The sequence below is a fragment of the Thunnus thynnus genome, chromosome 17 (assembly GCF_963924715.1).
Source record: "Thunnus thynnus chromosome 17, fThuThy2.1, whole genome shotgun sequence".
NCBI lineage: Eukaryota > Metazoa > Chordata > Actinopteri > Scombriformes > Scombridae > Thunnus > Thunnus thynnus.
In genome coordinates, this window is record NC_089533.1 from 28,349,485 (window position 1) to 28,371,348 (window position 21,864).

General features: G+C 39.3%; 1 protein-coding gene across 3 annotated transcripts in view; it reads left to right on the top strand.

Moving 5' to 3' along the window:
* The window catches only part of si:dkeyp-72e1.9 (syntaxin-binding protein 4), a 93,280-nt gene that overhangs the window by 64,429 nt on the left and 6,987 nt on the right, over positions 1-21,864 (top strand). For all 3 annotated transcript variants that reach the window (XM_067615961.1, XM_067615962.1, XM_067615963.1), the window contains exons 9-17: positions 3,579-3,685; positions 3,786-3,927; positions 4,845-4,917; positions 12,436-12,524; positions 16,778-16,874; positions 18,689-18,816; positions 19,013-19,105; positions 19,779-19,844; positions 20,417-20,614. In XM_067615961.1, coding sequence (XP_067472062.1) covers positions 3,579-3,685; positions 3,786-3,927; positions 4,845-4,917; positions 12,436-12,524; positions 16,778-16,874; positions 18,689-18,816; positions 19,013-19,105; positions 19,779-19,844; positions 20,417-20,614 — 993 coding nt within the window. The remainder of the gene's footprint in view (positions 1-3,578; positions 3,686-3,785; positions 3,928-4,844; positions 4,918-12,435; positions 12,525-16,777; positions 16,875-18,688; positions 18,817-19,012; positions 19,106-19,778; positions 19,845-20,416; positions 20,615-21,864) is intronic.

Consider the following 21,864-nt stretch of genomic DNA (forward strand, 5'->3'; position numbering starts at 1 on the left):
GTCAATGAATAGTATGCGGGCGTAGGTGTTGGGTGACTCTAGATGATGTAGTGTGTGATGGAGGGCTAGGAGGGACAGCATCCTCAACTGACCTGTTGGCACGATAGGCAAACTAGTGAGTATCCATCAGAGGGGTGGTCAATATTGTCTGGGAGATCAGGGTCAGTGACAGGTGTGGGGAAGTGACTTTTATTGTAGTTGGTCATTGACTTAATTTTTTTCCAGATGGTTCAAGGGTCATTAGATGCGATTTGGTTCTTTTTCTTGCAGGAGTTGAATGTCTTTGTGGAACCGGGGTTTTGTTGTTGCTGTGGGTTTTCACTGTTTTGGTGGGGATACACATCTCCACACGGAAGTTGACGTCACAGTGTCCGTGAGCTCATCGAGGCTGCTCACACCTGTACTGAATATCTCCCAACCAGTACACTCGAAGCAGCCTCTCAGAGTTTCCTTGGCAGATGTAGTCCAGGACTTGACGGCTTTGGATGTTGTATCGACAAGTAGCACATAAATATCTGTGAAAACTGTCGATATTATCACTTCAAGAGAAGAGTCATCAAGATAGCCAGGAAGTTAGTCTCCTCACAGATTGAAGGGGAGTTAGAATGATGTAGAGCCTACAATCACAAACTTACAATGACCCCAAAGACGACACACTCAAACAATCCTACACACCCCTCCTGTTTGCACATCACTGCCTTTCATTCTTTTCCCAGCTTCTTCTGCTTCCCTCTGCCCAATCCCATCCTCCTCGCCTCTCTTTTCGCCCACTTACTGTCAACTGTGGGCAATATGAAAAATAAGGAAAGGAGGAGAATGAAGGGGAGAGACAGAGAATACAGGAATCTGTACTTGTGTTTGTACATTTGAAGCAGGCTGTTTCTAAGCAGCTGTTTGTTATTGCATATGTCCTGCAAAGTTTTACAGAATTTAGATTTAAGAAACCAGTGAGTGCCAGTGAATCACTGGCTAGCTTGACACTTTAGCCCAGCAGTGCCTCAGGGCTAAGCTTTTATCCCATGATCCCCATGAATAGCTGTATACAAGATGTAGCCTACCAAAAGGGGTTTATACAAGTATTTTGACTTTTTGCTGCAAATAAAAGATTGCTTTCTGTAATTAACAGTTACATACAGCTGTGTTATTAGTACTAGTACTAGTCAGTGTTTTTATATCAACAATCAATCAAAGGACTATGTGCAATGTGAAAGGTGTCACTTGTAGTGATGAACCCAGAAAATTATTGGCAACCCTGCAGTTCTCCTCAGCTCCTCAGAGATTTTTAGCCTCTTATAGCTCAATTTTTTGGGTTTTCCTGATTGGAAACTCTGCTGTCATCAACCTAGTTTCCAGCAACAGCAGGAATCGTTTATCATAGAAAAATCAGAGCTAAAAGGAGAGTGAATATTGAACATACTTTCATCAGGTGGACACAAATACAACTTCAAAAGAATGATAATGTTGTCTCGTCTATGCTAGATGTGTAAATATACTGTTTGCTAACACGTTCAAAATAACAAATTTATGAGGTGATAATTTGTCAGATGTTATGTTTTCAGTTTGTTGCCCCTAAGTGGCCAGAAATTAATTAAAGCAGTTTTAAGCCAATAAAAATCTACAAATTAACTTTTATACACACAATAAAGACACAGACACTTCATCGTCACCTCTCTCCATACATACTGCATTTGTCCAGAATCAGATCAGTACAGGAAGTTTTATCAGGGATGAGGCAGCAGTACAGCAGGCATGTATATGCATGAGATTTATTTTGGCTCATTTGTTTCTCTCTGACCTCCAGACTCAAAATCCTCAATAACAGATGGTGAATGATACAGAAGACTACATGCAACTGTGTTAGAGACAGGGCATGGTAAAGCAAAGCTGTATGACCACACTCTGTCATAAAGTCTCTTTTAACTCAGTCAACACTGTACACTAATGCCTGGCTCTATTACAACAGCTACTGACACTGACTCGCTCTGTTTCTCAGTCTTCTGCTTATGGAAGCAGGTTGTCCATTTCCTCCAAATCCCAACTCTTAATCCCTTGTGTCATATAGGAAGCAAGCTAGCATTTCATGCACAGAGATTTTCTGTATGGGATGAGTCAGCGGGGGGATTATGCAGCCATGCATTTATCAGAAGTGTGCTAGAAGGTGGCAAACCCCCATTGGAACAGGAAAGAAAGATTTGTACATAGATGAGCTATTTGATCCTTTATCACCCGTAGAGTAATGGCCATCAGTACATTCTTTGCAGAGTACAATGGAGTGTAAGATTTTCCTCAGGCAAATGCCTGGAAGTGTTGCCTTAAAAAGAGAATAAAACTATTTATTGGGAGCTTAACAGTGTGCAGACCTCACTCCTTTGTACACCTGAATCGTTTGCCTGGATGTGCACACACTTGATCCCTCTTCACCAGTACATTCTTAACTTCACAAAACCTGCACACACTTTGAGCTCTGCTTATTTTAGTATGGCAAAGTTCAGAATGCTTTTGCTTTAAGACAGATTTCAAATAAGCTGAACAATAAATGATAGACAGTTCTCTCCTTTACTCAGTCATAGACATGAATATCCTGTACCCGACTGGACAAACTCAGCATCTGTTATTGGCCTATTGTTTGAAAAAAATTTTTAACCCCTCCACCAAAATCAGTGTCTACATAGATTTGAGGTGAGAAATCAGCTGTGACATCTCAACTTTTTCCATTGTTTGTTGGTTGTTGTAGCTTCCAGCAGTCAGTCAATTGTCAGTGGATGTTCTCTATAACATGGAAAGGTTGACCTCACCATATGTGGTCTGGCCCAGATTCTGTGACCTCCAAAAAACACTAGATCTTGTTCTCATCTCCTCCTTTCCCCTAGATTTTAATGCTAGAGGACATAACAGCCTCAATACATTATATCTGTAAGGAGGTGATTGTGTTCATAAGTGACTTGTAGTCCCTTTTTACTGCAGTTCTGATATACTTAATTAAAAATCCAAACATTGGACCATTCAAAGCACTGTTTGGTAGGTGAGTGAAGGAAGTAGTTGTGGGACAGAAAACAATGAAAGTGATGCTTATTTTGTAATTGATTTTCTTTCACTCCACTGCAGCTTTGTGATCCTTTATTTTTCTATATTTCATCTTTTCAATTTTATTATATCTAGGGATGGTGCATCCCTAGCCGCACCCCCATTTCTACCAGACTGCAGCCATTGTATGGTTGTGTGACAACACATCTGCTTGGGCAGTCTCAAACAGCAGTATTGCTAGCAACTCATGACTGTACCTGGAACTTCGATTTACTATCACCACTTGAACAAAGACCAAATTTAGGTCCCAGCACAGGAGACAGTGGAAAGAAAACCAAAACCTGTGACGATGGATAAATGTTACGTTTTGTTCAGTTCCTGTAGTTGAAAAGGACTGATAGTAGTCCATACTTTCATACATGCCCAACCCCCTGTGGATGAATCAAGAGGATTTAAAAATCCTATTTAACAGCATAGGTCACCAAAGGAAAATAGGGCACCTGTCTGGTTCTTCAGCTCAGCATGTCTGAAGGCTCTGTGTGCTTGTTGTACAGGATGGACGTCTGAGGCCTGGAGATCAGCTCATTGCCATTAACAAGGAGTCTTTGATAGGTGTGACCCATGAGGAGGCCAAAAGCATGCTGAACAAAGTCAAATTCAGGTTGGTGGTGCATGTATTACAGTCATCCCTCTTTCCTCCATTTATATGTACATTGTTGTGTATACTTATGTCTTTGTATTTTTATGTTTTATGTCTCCAGTCAAGACAGTGTGGTGGAGATAGCCTTCATCCCGGGTAAAGGGCTTTTCCCAAGCAGCACATCTCTCCACAACGGTGTCCAGCGAGCCACAGGCAACAACTACAACTCTGGACGCTTAAAAGTCCACATCAGATCACCTGAGGTCAGCTCCACAATATGTAACAATTCTGGATACCCTGTCTGTGGATTCCCAAATTTTGTAGCATTCTATTATCGCAACAAGTATGAAACAAAAAAGCAGTATTTCAAGGTGAATAAAAAATCATGAGGATTAGGTTTCTAAAACAAATCTTAGGCTTCCGTATCAGCTTACTCACAACAGTATGGATAAGAAAAGGTGATGAGATGGCTCTGGGAAAGAGAGCTAAAACTATAGAGGTTTTTTATCTTAACTAATTCACTGTAGGTTGCATTTGTTTTTAATCTGTCAGGTTCTTGTTATCTGTGCAACCTAGAGTGTGCCACTTGAAGTTGAAGTTAAAAAGCTACTGTATGTTAAATCGATTGATTTAAAATGAATAAAAAACATTTGCTAATTGACACAATTTATTTCTTTATTCTGTCAATAAACTAATCATTGAATTTTAAAATGAAATCGTGAAAAAAAACACTTAAAATGTTGTAATGTTTCTATTGTAAAAATATATTCATATTTCATGCTTTAAAGGCAGAAAGTGGAAATAGAATTATTGATTTTTTTTTAACTCTGTGTTGCAAAATAAATTCATTAACTTTCCAAGCTCTCTTAAATTGACCAATTTATGAACTGATACTAATCTATCTTTGTAAAACACTCCTGCCTCCACAATTATCTCCATTCTGTAATGTGCAGTATTTGATGAAGATGCAATTTCCTCCAGATTAGAGACAATCTATTCAAAGGTTTTCTTTTACTTATTTTTTATCTGTTTGTAGAACATCCTGTGACTCAAACCTGCGCTACCAAAGCAGCTTCAAATCTTTAAGAGTGGGCAGTATTGATACAATTTAAAGAGTAGTTGTTGCCTTTAGATTGTCATCAATTTGACATCTATTGGTTTTATTTGTTTTTCTGTGCAGATCTGTACAGAGGAGCCAGCCCAAGTGTCTTCACCTTCTCCTGACATCTGCCCACCGGATATCCACATTTCAGGTACATCACCTCACTACATATCCTTTGTGTCTGCTGCTGAGAGCTGTTGATTCACAGTGGGAATAGTAGTACTAACAGCCTTTTCACATTACAGGGACTCAGTTATTAAAAAATATAGTTCTTGTAACTTTAAAGGATAAGGCTGGCAAAATTCAATGTTTTTCTTATTGTCAATTAATCTCATTAGAGGATAAAATGAATTGGACCTAAAGCCTGATACATTTTATTCCTCTGTGCCATAGAGCTCCATGTTTGTCCAAAAACACATTAATGAGCCACACTGTTGCACTGGGTGACACACACACATAGTTATTTTGACTCAATCCCACACACATACCATCCCACTGCCAGATATACTCACTCGAGCCCCAAATGAGAATTAATCTGCCACTGAAACTAGTCTTCAACAAATTTATTATGTACTGCCCAGCTGTTAAGTGTACTTTGAGAAAATATTCCTTACTCAATGTTAACTAACCATATCCCATGGCCTTTTTGAGTGAATGGAACTTGCTCGAGTGTCATCACGTAAGAAAAATGTACAACAATGTCAGCCTTATCATCTAAGAAAATACACAATTATGCAATTGATTTGGTATGTTTTGGTGGTTGTTTGCACTGACTGCTCTTTTTTACACACATCACTGGTTATACATTTACACCTACTATTTCATGCATTCACCATCGTCGTCCACCCTGCTTAATATCACGTTGGCTTGTAAAGTGTGGTCTACCAAAGCAGATATGCTATAAAAAAAAACCTTTTAAAGGACTGTCAAAACACCTGCTGAATCAAACTTCAGATTTTGAGTGATTTGTCCTTGAAGTCCCTCAAATCAGACATATACTAGATAAAGCCAGCTGATCCGAGAATGAAAAACGGGGAACATTTGCTCCCTTACAGAGACTGGGGATTAGGTGGAGAGGAGAGGATGGGATTTAATCAAGATCACAGCACAGTAGGGGACCTCAGAGTACACAGGAATGAATGTGAGGGATCATGAAAAAAAAGTCCCATCTTCATTATTGTTCTTCAGTTGTTAGCACTGGTTTGTCAGTGCTGAAGAGGGAATAAAAGACAGAATTAACAAGAAAAAATAGTGAGGGAAAAAGAAGACAGCCAGAAAATACTAGACCATGATGATCTTATCCTTCATTTAATCAAAAACAAAATAACAGTACTTGCATAGTAGCTGCTGTTTCAAACCTGATTAAAAAGGTACCTCAAGCCTACATAAGCTTGTGTTTGAAAATATTGTGTTGTTTTTTAACTGTTTTTGTTATGATGAGGTATGGCTTCAGTGTGCAGGTTTAGCAAAAAATCATGCGCACATGCTGATCTGATTGTGTAATAGAAACTGAAAATGAGAGGCAGTGATTTCCAGTGACGGATCCAAACGGGACCACACTATGAAAATCCTTGATACCTATTGTTAATTTTGGGGAATGATAAATTATCAGAATTATATGTAGTGAAACAAGATCTGAGAGGTTACATGGTGCTTTATAGGTCAGGGTGAGTACAGTACTTTGTATATTTTGAAATCAACTCTGTCATGTACAGGTAGCTAGTGGAGAGAGATCAGGATTGGTGTGATGTGATCAAATGTTCTGGTTCTGGTTAGGAATCTAGCAGCAGTGGTCTGAACAAGTTAGAGGTTTCATTTAGTCATAGTGTCATTTAGGTTTGAGATGTATTTAAATAGCATTTTAAATGCAATTTCACTGGTTCAGTTCTGGCTGGGGACCTACAATGTATGTCACCCTCTTGCTGTTTATCTATATTGTCAAATAAAATGCCAATTGTTATTATTAGGCATAGTCTGAATTTTGATAACTGGTGCACATGAAAACAGTATTTCTGGCTGAGGAACTGGAAAACTGAAATAATAAAAACCATTCTGTCTTTACTACATATGCACATTTTTTGTACTTGTACTTTACAGCCCAGCCAACCAGTAGCTCTAATGTAAAGGGTTGCCCATGGGTCCCGGCTCAAAGCCACCCAGTATCCCAATCCTATTGGCTTGGATTACCCCACCCAAGGTTATTTCCTAGGTGTTCTGACCACTTAGCTCCCTTTCAGGCTCTTATTAGTTAAGCCAGTTGCTAGCCATGACAGATGTCAGCGGTTTTGCAGTGAGGTTAGTAGATACACATACTAGCTGAATATCATTTTTTTTACAGTAACATTGATTCATGACAATAAATAATTTCTGTGTGCTTTCAGAATTATGGGAAGAAAAGGTGAAGTCTCGTTATGTAGCTTTAAACAAAGTTAAATTTCGTTTTGTTTTCCTGCTGCTGGCTTGTACTTATGCTTGAATTTAAGCCTCTACGCCCCACGGAGGATCACTTTGAGCTGACCTCTCTAACTGCCTGACCTTCCTCTTGCACTTTTGTCTTGTGCTATGTCTGCCCCTTCCTAAAGCACAGCAGGGGGACAGCTCGTCAGAGTCGTTCAATCCTGTTAGGGAGTAAATTTACCTGTGTTAATATGTGTAAAGCCCTTTTTGCACGCACCTGAAATTACCTGGAGTCCTACTGTCATTTGCAATAATTGCAGAGGTCTTGCAGAGGGCTCTGACACGTCTGTAATCTTGAGTTTTTTAGATTTGTAGTAGTAGTAAAAAATATGACAAAGTCTAACTAAGATTTTTGCACGACTTAGTCCCCCTCCATTCAAAACTAGGTTTTGCTTTTTGTTACTTCCATTGGATGTTTGACCTTCTCTGTGCAGAAATATGTAGAATGTGCAGAGTTTGTTTTTACATTTATTTGCTAAAGGTGGGAAGTCTCTGCACTCACCTTACATCTGAGTTTAAGGTGTGTATTTATGAGCATGATTTGTGACATCACAACTAGTTTGGAGCCAATCCTGGTCCAGTATGCAAGTTACACAAGTGTGATGTGGAAGACTCCAGTGTACATACAGTGAGAATGGACTTTACAGTGAAGTAGAAGACATCTTGTGTCCAACATTTTTTAAATTTTTCAGTGAGGGAGATGGAGTAGGTGTAATTTTAAGAATTTCTAACTAGGTAATTGAACCACATCAGACATAAATTATCATCCAAACGGGAGTATCTTTATATGTTTTAAAACATGTCTGGAGGGGATCTTTAAGTATGTATGTTTGGAAGATTCACACACAGTTTTTTGCTTTAAATTTGTAGTCAAACGTTCAAAAAAGCTGTTACTCAGTCTAATGCAGAGTCCTGGTATAACCTGACCATTGATTCTGTATCTTTTGGAATTGCAAATCATATAAAATACACCATTCTTCGTTAAAAATTGACTTTCTTTTTCTACAACTTCAAATCTCAAAAATGATCAACAATTCAACAATGTTTTCTACAATGACAAATCCTTTGTACACAGTTATAAAGTTCAGCTTTTTCAGAGGTTTGCAAAGGGTAGTTTACAACAGGCTTTGAAATTATTTTTAATCATTTCACAATGTAAAAATCTTATTGAAGCTCATACATTAGCACCAAAGATGGTGACAAAGTAAATCAAAAACACCACAGTAATGGCTAATTCATACAGAAATACCATATGGATTTTAAACATTTTTATTTTATTTCCTCAAGTAGAAAAATGGAAATACACCTATTTTGTAAGCGTTGTATAATTTTTCCACTCTCTTATACTGGAATAGAAATGTATGACTGTATGATGTGGACTTGTATCTGGGTATAACTGTGTTTAATACAGATCTGTTGTCACGACAGCAGGTCAATCGTCACCACCAGTCGGGGTGGGGCAGTTTAAATCCTTTGGGTGGGACAAGGAGGAGGAGGGTAGTCACTGCAATCAGCTCATACCCCTGGCAACAGGGGGTGTGCACTCTCACTCTCTCTCACACACACACACACACACACAGGAATGTTACCATCACTATAGCAATCAGATACACAAATCTGGGACAGACAAACTCATCAAATTAATATTAGGCATTGGCTGTCTGCCCTCCCCTCTCTTACTGTTCTCCCTCACTCTCATCTATATAATCATCCACCTTTCCACTACTCCTCTCTTTTTAATCATCTGCTTTTTATCCTCCCCCCACCACCCACACACACTCATACACACCTCCCCTATCGCCACAACCACCCTCTTCCACCAAATCCACAGGGAATATCTGCCCATGTACTCTGATATATTTCTCCTCCTGTTGTTTCTACTGTGGCCTGACATACTCCCTCCTTATTAATCTGCCAATACTACTTAGTGCCATATCTCAGACATACTTCAAAACATACTTCTTTTCTACACAAGAATGTTTTTTCACATAACTCCTGACTCAAAAATCTACGAAGGCCATGAGAGGCAAATGGGAAAAAAAAAAATTTGTGATCCAGTGTTTCCCACGGAATTAGATTCTATCTGTGGAGGTAGCTGGCTTTCTTAAATTAATTATTCAGTAACACTGTTTATGAGGTTTTCCACTGCAAAGCTATGTACAGCTAACCTTGACAACCCAGCTGTATTTTCAGTGTTGTATTAAGAACATAGACTTATCAGAGATAACTTGTAGGGTTTCCACCAGTGTATCATAAGTTGACCCCTCACCAGGCCTAAGCATCAGGGAACTAAAAAAAAAAGTATTTTAATATGTTTTCTAAACTAAAATGTGTTGTACAAGTAGTGTAGCTACTTGAAGGAGTAGCTCAGAGTGCGTTCAAGAGACAGAGCATGTATGTGGCTGCGCCGGCACCAGTCTGTAGCACACACAGACATGGGGACGAGCCAGAGGACGATCTGCCACTTAGAACCAGGACCAGAGCAACCTGCCTGCCATCCAGAGAGAGACACACCAAGAGCAGGCAGAGAGCGGGAGACATGAGAGTAGCTGCTCGCTAACAGTTACAGCAGAGAGCAGGAGGGAGAACTGACATCTCACTCTGCTACTCTGTGCTGCGACAGAGCAGACACTTTAGTTTATAACTGTAGCATCAATCATCCGACTAAGTATTGATAACACAACAATCCTTCCTCCCATGTTTTGATTCAGAGTGCACACGGAGAGGAGGGGCTATTCACAAACAGAGAGAGCTGCCCTGTATGCAGCTCTGCTATGAAATCAGACTTTACCCATGTTAAATTGTAAAAAAAAAAAAAAAAAAAAAAGTAGAAAATCAGTATGTGGTGGTCAATGTTGATATTGTAGCGGGCCGGCACAAATGAATGTATGGGAAACCCTGGGTGATCCATTTTCTAAGTCTGATCTGAAATGTTTTCTCTCTGTGTTTTTGACTTAAGAACTGGTGAAAAAAAAGGTTTTGCCAGGATCATTTTTGTAAGTGTTTATTGTTGTAATACTCATTTCAGCCACAAGAGACTGAAGTGCAGCACTACCCCATGTTCTAAATAGGACTAAAAGCATTCATGTTTTCTTCCAGGTGACATTTAATTTCTCTATGCACTCTAAACACAAGGTACATATATTTTGTCTTAGCAAGTTATGTAACATTACTGTCATGACAGATCTATCAAGTAATGGACTAAGGTTTATGCTCAAATGACTGGGAAAGTGGCATTATAATGCATACTTGCTTGATATTTTACTTTCCATGGGTGCATTAATTCTGGAGCAGTGAATAGATACTGTATTTGGGATATCTTAATCTTCCCTAAAATCAACTATGAGGATGCATGGTAACCACAGACCCTGTGGCAGAAACCACTGGGGTGGTGCACATGTGAAAGCCGAACTAAGAGGAAACATTTTTCTTTCAAAGAAATGTCTTTGTAACAAAATTTACTTAGACACTGATGATAGGGGTCTTTTGAGTCTTCAGCTTACTTCCTGGCTGGCATTACCAATATGGAACCCACTTGTCATTAAACAGACTTTGGTTTAAATATGTAATATCTTGTCTACAAGAGATTGAAAAAAATCAAGTTTAGCTCACTGCTCCAATATGCTTGGACAGCTTGGGTCATACTTTATGACACCTTACCTACGCACAGCTGATCAGGTTTGAATTCCTCCCCAACAGTGTGTAGGTCTCATTCTGCCCTCTGTGAAACAGGACAGCATCATTCAGAGTCACAGTTGCTGTTAATTAAGTGTTAATTCATTAAATAAAAAAGCTCATTAACCTTACAAGTCTTCCTCCTTCACTGACATGGCTTACACCTCTAGGATGGAATTGTTGGACCCACAATTCAAATGTTAGACTTCCCTCTGGAATATTAAACAAACAAACATGAGCTGACTTGTCTCAGGGTTGATTTAGATCATTGGTTCTCAAAGTGGGGTCCAGGGGCCCCCAAGGGTCCTTGACGGGGTTCCAGGGGGTCCCCATAAAAATGGAGAGTAGTTCAATTTTACTAATATTCTATTCACTAGAAGTTAGCCCAATGTATAAGAATGACTATTCTGATCAGAGGTTTCACTCCCACCTACAGTATAGACATTTACGGAATTCTCTACTAAATCATATCTGACAACTATCTCCTCAGATAGGGGTCCCGGGGACAAAAATCTCATCAAATAGGGGTCCACGGCTTGTTACATATCAATTTGGGGTCCTTGACATGAAAAAGTTTGAGAACCAATTGTCTAATTACCAATGGTTCAACTGTCAGCTGAAGAACTGATTAAGAATAAGCATTGCACTATAATTGCAGTATTCAATAAACAGCATCCAATTGTATATCATAAATATGAATAATAACCACATTAATTTAAACTGCCAAAATCAAAATGTATCCAAAGTGCTTATTCTGTTGTGTATAGCTATCATTAAATGTACAAAATTGTCCTATTCCCTTAGCAAGGTGTCCAAATGTCCCACTCAGAAGGGGTTTTATTGGTAAAACATCCCACTCATAAGGGGTGAGGTGTCCCTGTTACCATGACAACATTTGCGATACAGTTGACTCAAACTAGGTTGTAGCTGTTGGTTAGCCATAAACAATATGTTTTTCACTTGCTAGCTAGCGGGCTAACGTCAGTATACCTAATGCTAATGGCAGATTAGTGCCAATTAAAATACATTTCTAGCCAAAAGAAAGTCATGACAGTAAAGTTACATAACTTGCTATAAATACAATATATGTACCTTGTGTTTAGAGTGCATGGAGAAATTAAAACTCACCTGACAGAAAATATGAATTTTTTTAGTCCTATTTAGAACATGGGGTAGCGGTGCAATTTGGCCTCTTGTGGCCAAAACGAGTATTACAACAATAAACACTTGATCCTGACAAAAAAAAATTTCACATTTCAAAATTTTTTTTTTCACCAGTTTTCACAGATGAAAAGAGTAACTTCGAAAAATTATCCTTGCAAAACTTTTTTTTTCACCTGTTCTAAAGTCATAAATACAGGAGAGAAAACAATTTAGATCAGACTTAGAACATGGATCACCTGAATTTTTTTTTCTCACTTGCCTCTCAGGGCTTCCATAAAAATCACAAAAAATAACCTTATTTTTTCCTTTGTCTGCACCTTTGTCTTTTCTCTACTTTCTTTTCCTTTCCTTCTTTCTTTTCCTCTTTCTCTAGGTTCAACCAGCCAGAGGTCGCCAACAGGGGCCAAACCTAAAATAACACTGGACCCCTACATACGCCTCAAATCAGACAAGTTAGACTTGGTGAGTCCTGTCCTCCAGTCAGATAAAAAAAAAGTTATTTTAGAGACATGCTGCTGACTAGATTTCTCATGGCATGTGCTGCAAAGCATGTTTGGAGAGATCTGTTTATTCCTTGCTTTGGGTTTATTTGGCCAGATCCTCCTCCCTCTGTTTCTTGACCTTATCCTTGCTGCAGTGATGCATACCATGTACTTGTGCACTACTAAGTCATCTTAAAAAATCTTGAAGACTTTTTGCACCAAAGCTGCCAAATTACATAACTGAGTGTCCATATTCATTATAATGTTAATATTATTACTAAATTGTATTACCAAATGTATTTAATAAACATTTTTATACTGCATAAGTTAGGGTGAGGGCAGGGCACATTCCACATTCAGTTCTGACTTACTCAGGTTCAATTGTTTCAGACTGTGCTGAGAGTTGCATTTTTTGAGTTCTATTTACATTGACAAATCTTTCCATCGCTTTCTCTCTCTCTGATAGCTGTTTACCTGTAAAAACTCAGGAGCTGGAAATAGATCAGGCTGTGAGCTGTCATGTCATCAGCTGTAACTGCATATTTAAAATAGCAGTACACACATGTAGCATTGAACTCCTCTGACCTTGTTGTGGCCATGATGGATGGTCGACACAAAAGGCTTTATACTACTTTTATCACATAGGCAGTAGTTCCTCCCAACGCCTAGAAACACATGCTGATGTGGAAAATCAGTGGAGTTCCTCCTTAATAGGGTTTGTAGTATTAACGATTTTTATATTTATTGCTTATTTCTTCCGTTTTTATATGTTTTCATGGTGTAATATATAAATGTAGCTAGTCTAATGTAAATGTTGCCTTGTTTGTTTGATGACAAAAAAATAGAAATGTACAAATCTTTTGGCACCTTGGCTCAGTCTGAAGGCAGGCGTACCCAGGGTACAGCAGCTCCTTCTTTGGGAACTACTGCTCTAGTTTCATAACAGTAATGGCAGATAACATTGCAGCAGTACGTGTTCAGCCATTTTCACTGGTCAACTCCACCCAGCTGGGTGTGTCAATCTTGATGTGGGTGTTTTATGAATATTCCACCCTTCTGTCCAGCTGTGACTGATGCGTCACAAGCTGTGCAGACAACTGACAGACAAATGTCCTCTCCTTTATCTAGAGAGACTCTGTTCTTTCCAGATAACAGAGTCTTTCAGACTGCATTCAGAGTTTCAGTAAACGCTGAGGAAAAGCCTAGGGCTGAAATGTGTTCATTTTTTGCTGCTGTGCATCATTGAAAAAGTGATATATACTTATTTTTGAGTGCTGACGACTTCATTTGATATTATAGACCTGACATAATCAGCTAAGAGAACTAGAACATTTTTTTATGTATAGTACTTTTAGTACATTTCCCAACTTCATACTGCTTTCATTATTAATTTTAAAATAATAATAAATAATACTAACACCTCTCCGGATAAATAAGTCACTTAATGAACAAGACACTGAGCTTTCACAGTAGACACATTTCCTCATTCTCTCAGATTTGTGTCAGCAGCTGGAGGTAATATTTGTTTGGCAGCTGATAGATCTCAGTGATGACCTAAACCTGTGATGAGGTTCATGATATCAGTAGCTGATGGCTGGTAGAGGGACAACCCAAACAGCTCAGACTTTTTAGCCTCGCTACTGCCAGCTTTGCACATACTGCAGCTGCTCTTTCTGCCAGCACATACTGCCATACCACACCGCTGTGAAAGAGGCCTAACAGTCTAAATCCTTGCTAATGGCCCTTAGTGGCTTTGTCCTGTTTGTTTAGGTAATTTTTAGTATGTTTAACTGTGACCTGCCAAGGAGACGGATGTCTCTACAGATGTCAATTAGCATTGGATTTGTTCAATTCTGGGCCTCATGGTGATACAACAGGAAAGGTCAGGAGGTCATCAAAAGGACTGATTCTCTGGAGACTATAAATACCTAGTGACAATACAGATGGGAGATAAATGAAAGTTAAAACTGACATAAGGTAAAAAGTAAGGTGCTGTTCCACCATAGCCCTAGTGCTCCTTGTCAAAGATTCTCCAAGTGTGTGGAACTCCACTGGAGGGATTAACAGAATTCTTCCAAACACATTCCCTTATGGTATCTAACACACAGTGGTGGAGGAAGTACTCAGATCCTTTACTTAAGTAAAAGTACCAATACCTTAATGTAAAAATACTCCATTACAAGTAAAAGTCCTGCATGAAAAATCCTACTACAGTAAAAGTACATAAGTATTATGAGCTTGATGTAGTTAAAGTATTGCAGTAAAAGTAGTGGTTTGGTCCCTCTGACTGATATATTATTATATATGACATCATTAGATTATTAATACTGAAGCATGTTACTGTTCTAGCTGCTGGAATATAAATGTAGTGGAGTAGAAAGTACCCTCTGAAATGTAGTGTAGTGGAAGTATAAAGTAGCATCAAATGGAAATACTCAAGTAAAGTACAAGTACCTCAAAATTGTACTTAAGTACAGTACTTGAGTTAATGTACTGAGCTACTTTCCACCACTGCTAACACATCACTCCAAAATCTCCCATAAGTGTTAAATTGGGTTGAGATTTGGTGACTGTGAGGATCACATCATGTGATTCACATCATTTTCATTCTCATCAAAACATTCAGTGATCCTGTGACATTATAGAAGGATTTGTTATGTTTGTCCACACATTTATTCAGGTTTTTAAAAAAAAAAAAAAAAAAAAAACATAAAGCAAATTTACACCAAGCTTTCATGTCTTTCTGAATTTGCTTGCAACTTTTTTACAGTTGTAGCACTTCCCCCCCCCCACCCCCAAGCTCTCTCTTCATCTAATCATTGATCTCTCCCAGTCACAGGCTGCCTTCTGTATCATACTCGTGCTCTTCATTTGTACATTCTTTTATACCATACTGTATCAGCACTTTCTCTCACTGCTCCCCCTCTTACCCCTGCCCTCCAGCATCCCATCTCTCTGCTCATGGTCTCTGTTTTCCTCTACCTCATTCTCTGGCTTTCTGTCTTTGCCCTCTGTGCAGTTTTGTTACTGTTATTCAGCTACAATTTTCATTTTGTCCGGATCCTGCTCAGCCAGAGGTTGACCCTAATCTACCAATTCATTAATGGGATTAGAGAGACAGAGAGAGTTTAAATGTTGAATACAGGCACATCCTCTCTCTTGATCTGTTGGCTCCTTTGCAAAGCAGAGAGAGAGACAGATTATGGATATTTATAGTAATAGGTGAGGAAATGTCACAAAGGACAAAAACCCAATGAAAGAGGAGTGGAGTGAAACAAACAATGAACTGTTGAGTACAGTATAATCCTACTTCACTGGATATATGTACTTCAACCCTGTTTAAAGCAAGCAAAAGACGGCTATGATAGGGACTGACTATTGTGCCAAGCGTAGTTTTTCAGATGTCTTAAAGGTGAATAACTGGCTGTTATTCTATGTTTGTAGTTGTTAACAAATCCTATAAAAAGACTCAAACTAACAATCTGTTAGTCCATCTCCCAATACTTTGACTTCTCTGCTGTCTGTGGCTCTCAGTCAGGACCAGAGTTAACACTGTGGACATTAGGACAGGTTCTGTTTGTCTTTTCATGACCGGAGGAAGTTTACATTCTACAATAATACACAAATTACACATGGTGATTTTTCAAAGACTCACAGTCAATATTCTTATTCTGCTGAAAACCTAATTAAAATAAAGATATGTAGTATTTATCCATGAGAATGATATATCTGGCAGTATGGAGAATCCTTTAAAGTCACATGCAGACCATTGTGTATGGAGATAAGACCAATGTGAACATATAAAAGATGTAATGTTGAGGTTAACAGTTGAAAACAACAGTTGAGAGAGGTTCATTTAGCAGCTGTTCTGGAGCTTTCAATCATTAATTCCTCAGTAATTTGCCCAGTTGTCATGCAGAGATGTTCCAATGTCCTTTTTTTAAAGTACTGTATTGTGTCATTCTGAGACATGTTTCTTGTCACTTCTCAGTAAACTAACCCTAACCCTGTAAACATTTTAATGTGAAACAACTTGTGGAGATGAAAAGATTTTAAGACTATTTAAGATGTATAATTTGACACAATCTGCAGATTGCTGCAGTTTGATGACAGAACATAGCACGTGTATATGCTATGTTCTGTCAAGTGATGTTGCACCAAGGTATAAATATCTCCCTGTGCCTCTCTGTCTTTATCTGTGTCTGTGTATCTTTCTGTCTCTGTCTCTCTCAGGCTTTGTCCTTCCTCGGGTTGGATGTCACTGAAGAGAAAAGAAAGAAGTTGAGACAGAGCCTGACCGCAGACCCACAAGGCACTGTGGCCTATGGAGGTGAAGCACATGGACAAAAACACACACTCACACACAAACAAGCCACACACACACTTCCAGTTGTGTCAACAGCAAATTGAAAGATCTGTGTTGAAACACTGTCAAATCACAGGCTCTGTGTGACAGCTGTATGTCAGTTACAGGTTGTGTCACTCGTGCATTGTGTCACTTTGTGTAACAATGAGCCAGGTCTGTGTCTGCTGGTACACAGATAGACAAAGTGAATCTGTGTTGAATGCTCCCTACCTATGTCTGTAATGTTCAATTACAACAGGGGCTGCTTGTGCATATTTTTTCTATTGATAAATGAAAGTAAATGTTATGTTGAAATATGAAGTTTAATGAAGTGTGATTTAGGTGTTTTTTCTTCTGTATCTACAGTATATACTGCTGTAGCTTTACATGTGATGTACTGTGCAAAGTATCTGAGGTTACAGAAGACACAAAATAAAAATCACCAGAGTCTATACAGACACAGTCTCACAGTCTCAAGTCCAGATACCAGGACATGTCATGATTATTCATTCTGCATAAATAAGAAGAACAAGCCTGGTTTACTGATAGGACATCAGGACATGCAGAGGGATAGTGCCTCCAGCTAGAATACAAGGCACAAGCGTATTTAGCTTAAACTCTGTGAGCTAGTCATTGCACCTCAGTTGGAATTTCAAATAAAAAGTGACTTAGCTGACAATTGTAGCTGAAAACTCAACCATAGACACTGCCCTCTGCCCTCAACTGTTCACCAGCTCACTTTGTTTTGTGTCCAATTCTGCTGGAATTCAAATATCTTTTTTTCTTTGTCACCTGAAATGGCTTTCATGGTGAATATATCCAGTCAAATGTGCGTTTCTGCTGTAATCGTCCTGCACTGTTCCACACTTCACAGAGGTCAGCATATTGACATTGTCATTACACAAGTTAGTTAGTTTATTGACTTAAATATCACAATACAAATACTGTATATAAAATTACACAATCAAATAAAAACATTAGGTCCAAACAATATTCCATATACAAATATGTCAACACAGTAATACATTAAGATTAGCCAACAACATGGTCACGTTGTTACATTTTCAGGCAAGTGTGCAACATAACTAAGACTCTTGTCTGTGCTTATGAACAGTGAACTAAGAGAAGACTAAAAACTGACGCCCAGCTTGTGTGACCAAACTGTTTTAAAATGGTCAAAATTTAAGATACAGAGAAGCAATTTACAGCAAGTGATGTGAAGAACTGGCTGCAACACCACCAACACTACTAAAACCTGTTTAGTTACAAATCCACAATTTCAGGTTTTCTTGAGCCTTTAATGTCAATATGATGTTTGGACCCCAAAGCAGTTCAGATATGTTCTTAATCATCCCAAACTTCATATTATCTTAAAAAATCAACCAGGAAATGTAGTGGAAACACTACAGAAAATGTAAAACAAGTGTCCATGGTTTAATGAAACACAATGTGTTTTTAAAAAGTGTACAGAAGATAGTGGAAGAGAAGCAAATTTAAGATATTTTCCATATGTATTATCTCTTTGTGCACAAATACTTATGTATTTTTCTTCATGTTATTTGAGACCCTCACAAATGAATAATAGTTCAAACCTCATCTTGAGTTCAACTGTACTCCTTGGCTTGTCACTCTATCTTGTTTTTAGCAAATTTGAGCACAAACACTGAGATCTGAGATTTTACATACGTCTGTATGATACTCGTCTTTCATATCTGTTATATGTTGTCCTGGTGGACGTGGTAACCCTGCCATTTCTGTCATCAACAACTAACTATCTGTACTTGTTTGTCAACTCTCAGACTTTGTGGAGGCCACGCGGAACACCTTCCAGGAGAACCTGGAGGAGCTGGGTTTAGGGGCGGGTCCCTTCATGTTCTCCTATCATGAAGCAGCCAGTCTGATGGACACATCAGCCTTCCACTCCCCCGTAAGGAGTTCTCACAGCCTCTCACATGCCAGCACTCTCACACATTAAACAGAAAAGTTGACAACCTGCTGTAGCATCATTTGTTGCTATGAACAACATCTCTCATCTGTGTGGATAAAAACAAGATTTCAAATCTGTGAAACACTTGTAAATCATCCCAAGTGAGGTGTGTGTGTATGTGTGTGTGTGTCTGCAGACGTATGAATCAGAATGCAGCTACAGCAGTGAGGAGATGGAACAGTTTCAGACAGAGGTGAAGCAGCTTCAGACCCAGATGAAGCAGCTCAAGGTGAACATGCACACACACACACACACACACACAGTGTTGGTGGATGGAAGTTTATGTTCTGTTGATCATGAAGTTATCATCCTTGAGAATATTTTTGTAATGGCATTTTTAAGTACAGTACTTGAGCAAATGTACTTAGTTACTTTCCAGCACTGCTTAATGGAAAATTAATATTCTGTTCGCTGTATCATTATCATCATCATGCCTGCCACTATACTGAGAGGATTTTTATATTTTATGATTTAATCGGCATATTTTTATTGGCAGCTACACTTATCAGTTGTTCTGACACCTGACAGTGTAACATCACCTACTGTATAACTTTATGTATGTCTTTGCTGACTTCTGACTGATATGCCCACAAACAGAGGAGGACAGATCGCCTTATATAGCAATTTAGTGGTGTCAATCAAGTTTGTGCAGTTAACAGAGTTTAGTGAGTCTGAATGTGAACACTCGTATGAGCAAACCTCACAGAAAAAAGTCAGAAAGGGTTAAGATAAGAAAAGGAAAATGATACTTAACATGAACACAACTGACACATGTCCTTGATGATAGCTGAAAGAGGGCAGAGGGAAGTGTTCTCTCTGTTATGTAGTCTGGTTTCACTCAGTCAGACTATTGGCCTGATGATAAAAGCCTCCTGGGCTTAATGTGCTCCCTGTTTTGGCAGGTGATGCTGAAGGACATGGAGCACAGCAAGAAAACCCTGGAGGAGGAGCTGCAGAAGACCTCAGAGGTGGGAGACAAACAAGACACAAATACTGCACCTACAGTGTGTCCAAAGCAACTCAAGCAGCATGCTGTGTCATTTTACATCAGTTTAGATGTTGAAACCACTTACTTAAATGTAGAGTCAGTCATTCTGGAGAAAGATTGTTGATATCTGACCTAAACACCCAAACAAATACATCCCTCCCTTCGTGCTCCTTCAGAAGCTCCACCCCCCAAATTCATGGACCCGCATTGCCAAGGCAACGACCAAAAGAGAAATATGGCGTGATCCAGAGAGATCCATCAGCTGTAGAGTCACTTCTGTTCGTCTCACACTTTATCACAAGTGGAAAAAATATATATATATTCTCATGTGAGCACAACAGCACATTTACAGAGCCTGGGGTGTGTCTGAACATCAGACAGCTAGCAGACCATGAGGAGATATTCGCTGAATTTGACAAAAAGTGTATTGGATTAGAATCACTGACTCTACCTTCAAATGCCATTGAGATTTATTTACACATTTAAGAGACAGCTGTAAGTCTCTGAATGATGTTGCGTCTAACACACAGAACATCCTGTTGTCTTTCGCAGAAAGCATGTTTGACTGTGGAGGAGAACACCCGCCTGAAGAGCCGCCTGCAGGCAGCCGAGAGCGAGGCGGTGCAGCGGCAGGCCAGCAGCGCTGAGCAGGACTACGAGGAGGTGATCCAGCTGCTGGAGGCTGAGATCAGAGACCTGAAGAACCAGCTGGCCAGCAAGAGGCAAGCACGAGGAGTGGAGGCCACCAAGGTGAGTATCAAACAAGAACTTGTAACTATTTCTATTGTACACTGTTTTCAACTTCTACTACCCTATGTTTCAGAGGAAACATTGTACTTTTTACTGCACTGCAATTTTTGAGAGTTTGTACATTCCTATTCTACATAAAACATGACAAAATGGACATAATAGGTGCACTGGATACCAGTATTTCAAAAACATTTACACACTGTTTAGACATCTGGTATTAACCTACAATCTGTATCTGGATAGTGACTCGTGGGCTTTTGCGTTTACACCTGCTACTTATAAGCGGATGTCTGTATGCATTAGTGAGGCGCGGCTAGCAGACTTTGACCAGGTCAAACACAGTGATAATCTACTTATTGTTGCCATGCAGAGGAAAGGTCAGTCTATAGCTTTTTGATGGGCAGCTTGAGACAGCAGGAAGAGGCGGGATTATGTGACCTTTCAACTTGTTAAGTGGATTTTTAGCCTTGACAGCAGTGTGACTGTAAGGGTGACAATGTTAGTGTGCCACACTTACAGCGTGTTGGTCTTCCACTTTGGTCAGGACTGACATTTGTGTTTTTGAGTGAAATTTCTTGGCAACTATTGGTTGCAATGTGTTCTGCATGCACTTAGACCTTGAATCAAGTTGCTTTTCTCCCGATCCAGATACAGATCAAGTGTTAAAAAATTCTTAAGCATCACAAAAAAGGAAGGGAGACCACACATGAGTTCTAACTGAAAAATAGATTTATTGTACATTTATGAAACTAAACACAGCAAAACAAAGCAGGGTGGGAGCTACAGGAGAGAGGGCAAGTGGCTGACTGCCACCAGTAAATCCAGGTGAGCTGAATCTCCCTGACAACCCAACTCTGCCCACCAAGAGCCTGCAGAAAGAGGCTAAGGAGTCTATCCAGAGAGGGTCGTTACAAAAGTGAAGCTGGATTTTTGCTCGATGTAAGAGTTCTGTAGTTCTGCAGCAGTTCTGTAGATGCTGTATGTACAGTGTAAGTACTACTGAAAAAGAAACTATTGGCTATGGAAAGCAGCAGATTACCCAGCCTTTCTTTAGCTCCTTCATGTTCATGTGGAGGAAAAAACACAAGCAGCCAAGTTCTTGTTGTCTCCATGTGCCGTCTCAGTAGCCCTAGGAGCAGGCTCAACAGTTAGAATGGAGTCAAGCCCATAGCAAACAGTTGACTGTGCAGATGATATCGTATGATATCGTTCGAGTTAAAAAAAAAACAGAGCCAAGCTTTTCCATTCGG